The 10,771-nt window shown below is 44.6% G+C and overlaps 1 protein-coding gene across 2 annotated transcripts in view; it reads right to left on the bottom strand.

The window, feature by feature from the left end:
• Positions 1 to 1,825: 1,825 nt before the first annotated feature.
• The window catches only part of VPS13D (vacuolar protein sorting 13 homolog D), a 2,230,750-nt gene continuing 2,221,804 nt past the window's right edge, over positions 1,826 to 10,771 (bottom strand). For both annotated transcript variants that reach the window (XM_069240741.1, XM_069240742.1), the window contains one exon: positions 1,826 to 2,474. In XM_069240741.1, the coding sequence (XP_069096842.1) occupies positions 2,343 to 2,474 (132 nt within the window). In that variant the 3' untranslated portion in view covers positions 1,826 to 2,342. The remainder of the gene's footprint in view (positions 2,475 to 10,771) is intronic.

Genomic DNA, 10,771 nt, shown 5'->3' with positions numbered 1-10,771 from the left:
CTTTCCTTTGGCAAAATGGGTCAAAAGAAGGACTTGACAGGCTCAGAAAAGTCAAAAATAGTGAGATATCTTGCAGAGGGATGCAGCACTCTTAAAATTGCAAAGCTTCTGAAGCGTGATCATCGAACAATCAAGCTTTCATTCAAAATAGTCAACAGGGTCGCAAGAAGTGTGTGGAAAAACCAAGGCGCAAAATAACTGCCCATGAACTGAGAAAAGTCAAGCGTGCAGCTGCCACGATGCCACTTGCCACCAGTTTGGCCATATTTCAGAGCTGCAACATCACTGGAGTGCCCAAAAGCACAAGGTGTGCAATACTCAGAGACATGGCCAAGGTAAGAAAGGCTGAAAGACGACCACCACTGAACAAGACACACAAGCTGAAACGTCAAGACTGGGCCAAGAAATATCTCAAGACTGATTTTTCCAAGGTTTTATGGACTGATGAAATGAGAGTGAGTCTTGATGGGCCAGATGGATGGGCCCGTGGCTGGATTGGTAAAGGGCAGAGAGCTCCAGTCCGACTCAGACGCCAGCAAGGTGGAGGTGGAGTACTGGTTTGGGCTGGTATCATCAAAGATGAGCTTGTGGGGCCTTTTCGGGTTGAGGATGGAGTCAAGCTCAACTCCCAGTCCTACTGCCAGTTCCTGGAAGACACCTTCTTCAAGCAGTGGTACAGGAAGAAGTCTGCATCCTTCAAGAAAAACATGATTTTCATGCAGGACAATGCTCCATCACACGCGTCCAAGTACTCCACAGCGTGGCTGGCAAGAAAGGGTATAAAAGAAGGAAATCTAATGACATGGCCTCCTTGTTCACCTGATCTGAACCCCATTGAGAACCTGTGGTCCATCATCAAATGTGAGATTTACAAGGAGGGAAAACAGTACACCTCTCTGAACAGTGTCTGGGAGGCTGTGGTTGCTGCTGCACGCAATGTTGATGGTGAACAGATCAAAACACTGACAGAATCCATGGATGGCAGGCTTTTTAGTGTCCTTGCAAAGAAAGGTGGCTATATTGGTCACGGATTTGTTTTTGTTTTGTTTTTCAATGTCAGAAATGTATATTTGTGAATGTTGAGATGTTATATTGGTTTCACTGGTAATAATAAATAATTGAAATGGGTATATATTTGTTTTTTGTTAAGTTGCCTAATAATTATGCACAGTAATAGTCACCTGCACACACAGATAGCCCCCTAACATAGCTAAAACTAAAAACAAACTAAAAACTACTTCCAAAAATATTCAGCTTTGATATTAATGAGTTTTTTGGGTTCATTGAGAACATGGTTGTTGTTCTATAATAAAATTAATCCTCAAAAATACAACTTGCCTAATAATTCTGCACTCCCTGTATATCTGGCCCTGCAAAGTGGTTTTAAGAGTTGATAAATGCTGATGCTGTGCTACGGCATTCTAGCATCCCATAGTACTTAGGTCCTTTCCATGCCAGGACCAGTCAGATAACCCATTATTAAATACTTAGTTAACCACTACAGTTGAAAGAAGGCATAGGCCCTAAGAGTAGTACTTTCCAAGAAAGTTACAGAATTCAGACATTTATCAAGCATGTATCATCTCTAAGTGCTAGAATGACTATATGTACTTTCTGTGCGTTTTTACTAATTGATGTGCTCCTATAAAAACCTCACACATGCAGAGAACCAATAGTGATCATCTGGAAAAAAGAAAAGCATTTCAATTTAGTTCTGCAGTGAAATTCTGTATGTTGAACTAATCCATAAGGTACTTGCGCTTGATTCCTTCTGCCAACAAAAAAAACTCTACATTGAATGAACAATAATAAGATGTGCCTTAGATTCACAGTGAACTGTTGTTGTTTTTATTACCAAAAATAAACACACATTTCTTGGACTCAGATCCATAAAAGCAGTTCAATACCATATTTAATATAATCTATTTTTAATGACTTTACAGTGCATTGGTGAACAATTCTTTACACATACCTGCGCCCAATTTATACTCTCTTTAATATTTACATCCAAAATAGTTATACATATATACATGTTAGTAAAATAAAGGGCTTCCCAATAATTATTACAAATGTATATAGATATATTGTTCAAAACCATTAATTTCCCCCCCAAATCTACACAACTCCAAAACTGTAAATACTTCAATAGTTATAATATAGTGCATTGTGTATTCTCGTTTTTGCAACGTATTTCATTCCTGCAGAAACATCTCGCTCCATTGTTTTGCAGCTGCTGTCCGCTTTCAGATGGCATGTGTGTGTGTTTTTGTAAATACAGAAATAGAATTCCAGGTAGTTTTTCTATAGCGGCATTAATGGCAGTGGAATTGTGGCGTTAAAAGCTAGAGGTCCTGTTCCAAATGCTCTTCATCTTCATTTACTCTTAACATCAACTGCTGCTCATAATATAGGCTCTTAGCATAGTTAATTTCTTGAGATATCTTGATAGCAAGGGCCTCCGACTTTACATGTACCTAAAAGAGATATATAGTTGACAACTGCATTAATACCACAACTAAAAATGTGGTGATCACAGCGTTTTTCTCAAGCAGAATTTATAATGAGACATTTAACAGATAAGAAAAGGTGGAAATGAACAAGACTTAAAAATGGCAGTGTATAGTGAGATAACTATACTGGAACCTTTTTAGCAATATCCCTAAGACCACTCCTCAGCACTGGAGGTCAGTTGTGTCAGTGGGGAATCTGTGGATGGAAAGAGTATGGACCAGAAGCTCGTTACTGAACAGAAGTACATTTCTCTTACGTGGATAATTCTACCCAGAGGCTACTCATCTTGTAAATGATTACCAAAGTAACACTTCCAATGAACTAGGCCTCCGTAGATCATAATAAAAATCTAGCAGCGCAGAACTGGCTAAGTAACCATCCCTGGAAGCTTTGTAGTCAAGACAGTAGGGATGGTGAGGGCATGAAATGAATCCCATTTCTTAATAGCCCGACAATTGTTCAGAACGGGAAGATCCCTGAACAACGGTGCAGAAGCGGCCTTCATTCTGATGAAATGTGTTCTTCTTCTTGGAGAGACTTTAGCACAGTTCAATGCGTAGGACAATGCAGTGGTAAATCTTCACAATCTGAATTGTCTTGCCCTTCCTTGTACCTGCAAAGCCAAGGAATAGCTGATGGTCAACATGATGCTCCAAGTTCAAGGCAAAAGCTCAGAGCCCGATGAGCATCTAAGTGATGAGGTCTCTCATTCTCCTTGGTATGGATGCAGACAAGGAGAGAATTATGTCAAGGTAATCTATTGCCTGACATGAAATGGAGAAACTCACTTAGATTGGACACTGCTGTTTGACGCACTAACATGTCCATGATGAACAAGGTGAATGAAGGATCAATGAAAAGGACTTGCAGCTCAGTACACACTGAGCTGATCTGACAACAATAAGGAAAGCCGTCTTCAGAGTAAGGACTCTCAAAAAACAGCTATGGATGGGCTTAAACAACCAACTGATCAGAAAAGTAAGCACAAAGTTATGGTTCTACAGAGGCATAGAAAATGGGGAAAATAGTAAACATGTGGTCAGACTCTCCAGAAACTGCATCACAACAGGTGACAAACAACAAAGGCTGATCTGACAAAAAACATGTGTAGAGTCGCTAAGTAACCTTTGGCAGTGAGAAGGATTGACAGAGAGTCTGAAATTCGCTCACACTTCTTGCCGATCTAATGGTGATGAGAAAGTCTGCCTTTAATGTCAGAAGTCTCAGTGCAACGGCTCAAAAGGGGTACACATCGAGAATGTTAGGACCATGTTCAAGTCTCACTGGGGCATTATAAAAAAAGCTGAAAGAGCTGACAAATTAACTGTGACCAAAGCAAGTACCTGCGGGGCTAGGGACAGAACAAACAATAAAACTTCAATTTTGCCTATAGTGCGTAAATGTGTCAGATACCCCACCAATTAACCCAGTGACTGGAGTACACCGATGTCATGAAGTTTTCTTTGCCACCAAGATGACATCTATGCCCTCATGGTGTAAGCCGAAGGTCGTCAACTGTCACTGTTCAGTCTACAAGCATGGAGAAGCAAAGTGAGCAGGCCCAGGTGCAACAACCTACCGGTCTGCTGCGACAGAAGATTCCTGCAGCTTGATCAGCAGACAGATGCTCATGCCCAGAAGGTCCGAGTACCACTAGAGTGACTTGGGCTTTGTCGTTCCTGATCTTCTTCAGAACTCAGGACCAGAAAGACAGTGGCGGAAAGACATACAGGAGTCCTGGGCTCCACTCTAGATGGAAGACATGTCTAAGAAAGACCTGCTTTGGAAACTCCAGCATGCTGGTATGAGGAAATGGGCCATTAGTTGTATGGCCAACATAAGTAATAGTTCCATAGTCACTCTCCTAATGGACCAAACACCCTACTGTAGTGCTTGAATCTCTCAGGGTAGTGAAGCAAAGCCGTTCAAAGCCTACTCAAGGGAGGTGGTGTTGACTAACAATTATTCAATGGCAGGCAATAATAACAATCACTCAAAATGTTTTGTCCAGTCTGTGCTTTTTCTTTAGAAAAGTAAAAGTACATTTATTACACACACACATACTCAACCCTATGCAGTAATTTACAAATATAGATAAGGCTGGTGGAAATACCTTTGGCAACATTACATCTGACCACTAAAGGGTCATGACCCCCAAAATTCACAGTACCACCCCTAAATGTACAATGCAGCACATAATCATAGGCGGATGTCAGTTTAATTCAGGTCAATATTACCATTCTTTAAGACCAGAATCACGTCATGATAATACTTCATTTAATCACCGACTTCAGTAACCATAAGTTCCTCTGCACTTGTTATGAATAATAAAACATTGCAGACCTGTGCACACATTACCAGTAATAAAGCATTGCAGCCTTTCAGGAATATGTGTTACTATCATTGCTGACAACACTTCAGCCATAGACTCAGTCCCGAGAGGTACCTGCACTGAACTCCCAGCTGTAGAGCTTAAGCTCCAGCCTGGGGAGTGTTTGAAAATCTCAGGCAAAGCTCAGAGTGGTAATTTTTCACTAGGCCCTCTTGGAAAGGGAAGGGGTCTGCAGCATTCTGGCAGCCCTCACACACTTTTTCCCTGATGGTGATAGCCTCACCATCCTAGGGCTATCACGAGCAGCAAAAAGGTGTTGCCAATTTCCGGCACCGGAGGCCATTATGGGTCTCTCCCTATGGACTGTGAATAACTAATGAGGAACTCTGGCTGCTCGTGTTTGATGAGCAAACACCCTTATGCCATGTGACTTGCCTTATAGCACCCTACTTTTTTTTTTTTTTAGTCTACCCAGGCACCACGCATGCCTCTGCTCACTGGTGGCAGTCCAGGGAGCCCAACCCTGCCTGCCCCAGACAGCTACCTGCATGGGCAGCAGTTCCTCTGCTGCATGTGGAAGCCAGCAGCACTCTTTTCCCCATTCCCTCGCATTGGTGGAGGCTGCCTGCTCCCCCAGACTTGGGCACCGGGAATGGGGCAGGCTCACCACTGTTGGTGGAAATGCAGTGGTGCTCCCCTGTCCTCTTTGCTGACAGGACATGGAGTTGGGATCCCAGGCCTCTCCTCCTCCACTCCATCGAGCTATCTCCAGGGTCTAGGGCAGACTGGACCTGGCTAATATAAGCATCTTGAATTTGTCCTTCTGCAGGAAGGGATTGAGAGGGTGGAGACCTTAAATAGGAAGAAGGCCTCCTTTGTTCAGCACAAGGAAGTATTGGGAGTAATAACCTCCTTTGTTCAGCACAAGGAAGTACTGGGAGTAATACCCAATACCTACTTCCCAGGCAGGAACACTCTCTATGGCCCCTTTGGCCAAAAGTGCCTGCACTTCCTATCGTATAAGGGACAGATACGCCTCGGTCAGCCACTGCTCTGAAAGAGGTGAAAAGTGCAGAAAGCTATAAAGGAATGGTGGACAATTTCACTCACTTGTTTTTCATGATGGCCTCCACCCGTGAAGGGCATTTGGGATCCTACCTCTGACAGGATGGCAAAGACACACTATAGCAGATTTGCAGCTGCGGCAGCTAGAGAGGGGTGGTGGACTGAGCCGCACATTACCCCTGCTGTCCTTGCTGACTCTGAGAACCGCAGTCACAAAAGGGTTGAAAAGCTTTTTGAGATGGAGGTGGAGTCTGGCATTCATGAATTAGAACACCTCTACCGCAGCCACAAATGTTGATGCTAACAGAAAGACCTAAAGAACGTGCAGTGGCTCTGCTTTCTTTGAAAGGTTTGAGTGCTGAGTCTGCTTTGTCACCAAAAAAGTGAGAGCTGTCAGACAGAATATCTATCAAACATGAAAAGCCACAATGACACTTTCCTTGCAGTCATTTGGGTGCAGTACTGATCTTATTACATATTTTGCCCAAAGGTCATCCGGAACAACCGGTATATCTTGAGCCACCCATAGGGTATAGAAGTAACAACCAAGAGACAGCTGACATTTTCTGAGCTTAGAGCAAGGTTAGTAGAGGAGAAAATGTGCTGGCCATACACCTCTATTCATTTTGACTCACGATCAGGTGAAGGGGAATGGAAGGCACTAGGGTTGACCTGTGCTAGTTAAAGCCTGCTCCATGAGACTTTATGGAGTCGGATGCTTTGTTAAAAAGGCAGGATCACCAGTGGTAAGGCAATGGTGACATGGTACCTGTCCATTAACGGGAGGCCCTGAACAGGTTTTAGCCCTAGTGCCCAAGAGTGTCAGTAAGTGCCTTGATGAATGGCAACAATGACTGCAGCAGTCTGATTCGGTGGCAAAAGGTCCATCAATGGGTCAGTTTTCACTTTCACCATTGGCAACTGTAAATCCAACACTTGAGCTGCCCCTTACATCACAACAGTGAAATATGCGCTTTCTTTTGTGGCAGGAGCCGGATGAAGTGTTAAACCCATTGGCAACCCTAATCTCTTCATACCCGTTCTCCTCATCATATTGGGGAACATAATCATATTCTTCATCATAGTGATTATTATTTGAGTCAGTGTAAGCGCACTGTGTAAGGTCTGGGCCGTACCATGAGGCAAGGTATCGGAATCATAGAGATTACCAAGTGACTTTGGCTGAGGTCGTGCCGGACTAAGGATGGAGCTGGATAACACTGTAGGCTGAACATCCTCATACGGCATCAACCTCCACGTCAAGTGGGACCGGCAACAGGTAGCTTGTGTACCACTTCAGGATCAGTTGTGTAAACATGTGTCCTGCAAGTCTTGAGCCTCCAATGCTGGCATATTTCTTGGGAACTGTGAAGTACCTACAATAACCCAATGCCCAATTCCCTGCTCTTGAAACAGTTTCATCACCCCTTTTCGCAGCAGGGCTGCCACCTCCTGTTGTAGTACTTGAAGATGGTCTTCTGACTGAAGGGAATGCAAAGGAAGAAGGTGGGGACTAGTCTGCTGGAAGGGTAGGGCATATCCCTCATTTACAATCTGAAGGATCCATGCAGGGAAAGAGGAGGAGGGATGCTGGGTTTGGTGACCTTTTCCTCTGCCCCTATCTCTCTATATGGACACAGTAGTTTGATGGACTGTTGGACCAGCTGAGACGGCTGGTGCTGCTGAAAGACAGACATTTTGAAAAGCCTTGCAACCTCCAGGACTACTTGTAGGTCTGGGCTGGAGGACAAAAGAATAGGTATAGTCTTCCCCACAAACTCGTCAAGGCTGAATCAGCCTTGCCTCAAAACAGGCAAGAGCCAAACAGTATGTCCATGAGACTTGCCTGCACATCCAATATAATCTTGTGGAAGTGAGTCAGGCATGCCTGCTCAGGGATATGGAGGAGACCATGGCCTTAGCCACATAACCGCCTGTGACTAGGCCTGCTTTGTGGAACTGTTGTGAAGCATCATGTTCTTACTTCTCTTGCTATTTTCTGCAAAGTGGTCTCCAAGATGATCTGGGAGACTGACAAACACAAAAGTTACCATTTTCCACAGTGCATGCTTGCACATTGCAAGTAGGCAACTTGCATTCATTGATCTCAGATCCAATCTATTGACTGAAAAGCTTTATGGATTCCCTGTGTGGATGAGCCATAGATAATGCATCTTGATTATGCTCCATACAGAATGAAGCCTGTACTTCTAGGCTTTCTCATGACGCAAGGGCTGAGAGGAAGACAGGGTCCCCTGGTGTAGGACTGCATCTTCAGTCAATCAGTCTACTGACAGCGAGGGCTAAGGTGAGTTTATCCCATTGTTCCTTAACAGTTTAAGCAGGGCATCCCTCAATGGCAACAAGAAGAACCTCTGTCAAAATATTGCACTGTTTTCCACTGTGGGCACAGTAAGTTCCAATAACTCTGATGCTCTCATAACACATCATGAAATTATGCTGCTTCTGGAAGATCATGAACTGTCAGTCCTTCCATTTCGGTCTCTGGCAATATGTTCCAGCCCACTGACATTTTTGGAGAGACAGAAAATCAACCCTGTGCAATGAAGGTGGATGTAGTAAATTTGCTGTCTCACTACTATTGTCATCATGTTCTTTGGGGCCTTGCATTTTAACTGGATGTGAGTCAGATGCACATAACTCTCCATAGTTTGCCAGTCGCAATGGCGTGGCACTGGCTCAGGCTAGGAAAGCTCTTGTGTCTGGCCTCGTCCAGTAGCCTTTGGCCTTTTGTAGCCTCTGAGCTCCCTTTCTGGACCTGTGAACGATACCTTGGATTTGGAAGGCTCCTGTGAAGGGGCAATTGCCTGAGGTGCCATTTGTGTTGGCATCCACAACATAGAAGGTGGTGTTGCAAGTGATGCTTGCATTGGGCAGGGTCCAAACTGGGGTGGCGGGGTAAGCCAAAAAAACAATGTTTTAAAACCAGATCTGTGACTGGGGTGAATGTTTGCACTATTTAGCATTCCATCTGTCCTGTTTGCTTTAGTCGCTCTAAGTGGGAAGGGTATGTCCATACGTCGTATGTGTGCTCACTGTGCCACTGGATTCAAGCTAGCCTGGCTGATGAGAGGTGAAACCCCGAAACCGGTCCCAGCATGCCTGTTTCTGGTCATTGGAGGAGCTAGCCTGGCAGTTCAGGCTGGACTGTTCAATGGGGAGCAGGGTCAAGACTTGTGTGTATATGGCTCGGTTCAAACGGGGGTGGCGTGGTGAGCAAAAAAACGATGGATTAAACCCAGATCTGTGATTGAGGGTGAATGTTTGCATTAATCAGCATTCTGTCAATCATCTGTTCTTTTTGTATTGGCAAAGGGGCAGGTATTTGGACCGGAGCTGATAGGTGCACTATTGGAGAAGAGCCTGGAAGAACAAGTTACTTACCTTCGGGACTGCCTTATCTGGTAGAGACTCTAGCCGCAGATTCTGTACCTCAGAATTATCCCCAGGCGTCAGAGTGGATCTGGACATTTTTCTTAAGTAGTAGCCCCGCGCCCCAGTTGATGGCGTTGAAAGGCTCTCAGGGTGGCGGCATCCAGAAGTGAGGTGCGTGATGCCTATATGGGTGTAACCCCCAGAGTGCTAACATCAGTTTCTTTTCGCAACTTTCCATGCCAGAAGCGTGGAGCCACGAAGAACATTGACCTCTGGCATGGAAAACCAGGGCTCTGAAAGGGGAACAGCCTTGTCCCTAGAAATCTGTTTCCAGAGCGGGGAGGCCGGGTGGGTCGGTTAAAAATCTGCAGCAGATAAGAGCCTCTACCTGATAAGGCGCTATAGAAGGTAAGTTGCTTATTCATCTGAAAGAAACTCCTAGCCGCAGATTCCTCACCTTAGAATAGACACCCAAGCAATACTTCCATGGAGGCGGGTCTGTGACCCAATTTCAAACCTAAAAGTCCTGCAAGACCGAATACGCAAAATGCCAATCCTTACGGTCCTGGCTGTCCAGGCAGTAGTACTTAGTAAATATGTGCAGGGTTGTCCACATTGCTGACTGGAGGATGTCTAGGACCAGAATCCCGGTCTAGGACCAGAATTCCGTGTGCTAACACAGTTGTCAAAGCCTTGGCTCTGGTGGAATGAGCAAGCAAATCCTCAGGGGATTGCTTCTTGGCAAATGTGTATCAGATTTTAATGCAGAGTATGATCCATGAAGGGATGGTCTGCTTTTGCATAGCCTTTCTCTTCTTCGGTCTGACAAAGCCTATGAAGAGCTGGTCGGACACCCTGAACTGTTTTGTGTGGTCACAATAGAACGACAATGCTCTCTTTGGATCCAGATGGGGGAGTCGCTTCTTTTCTTTATAGAGGTCTGCAGGACCTAAAAAAAAGAAGGGTGATGGACTGGCCTACTTTGAAAGGAGTGACATCTTTTGACAGAACGGAAGCTCTAGTTCTGAGAACTAACTTGTCATGGTAGATGTTTAAGTATGGAGGCTTGGATGACAAAACTTTAAGCTCACTGACCCTCTGGGCAGATGTGTTTCCCACTAAGAAGGCTGTTTTGAAATGTCAGGATGAGGCTAAGGTCCCACTGAGGCATGATAAAGAGAGAAGGAGGAAACATATGATAAAAACCCTTTAAGAACCTATGTACAGTAGGGGATTTAAAGAGGGTTGGTTTGGTTAGGCAACCACAGAAAGGCTGATATAGCAGAAGGTAAGACTTTAAGGTGCCCAAAGCAGAGCCTTGCTGAACTAGGAAAAGAATAAAGAGAACCTTGGAAAGGGGAGCAATCTGCTTTTCTGGGCACCATGCCACAAATTTACCCCAGCAGCAGGCATACACCATTTTGGTGGAAGGAAGCCTGGCTGCCAGAAAAACATTTGAAATGATCA

Source organism: Pleurodeles waltl, chromosome 6, assembly GCF_031143425.1.
Source record: "Pleurodeles waltl isolate 20211129_DDA chromosome 6, aPleWal1.hap1.20221129, whole genome shotgun sequence".
NCBI lineage: Eukaryota > Metazoa > Chordata > Amphibia > Caudata > Salamandridae > Pleurodeles > Pleurodeles waltl.
This window is presented reverse-complemented; position numbering and strand designations above follow the sequence as displayed.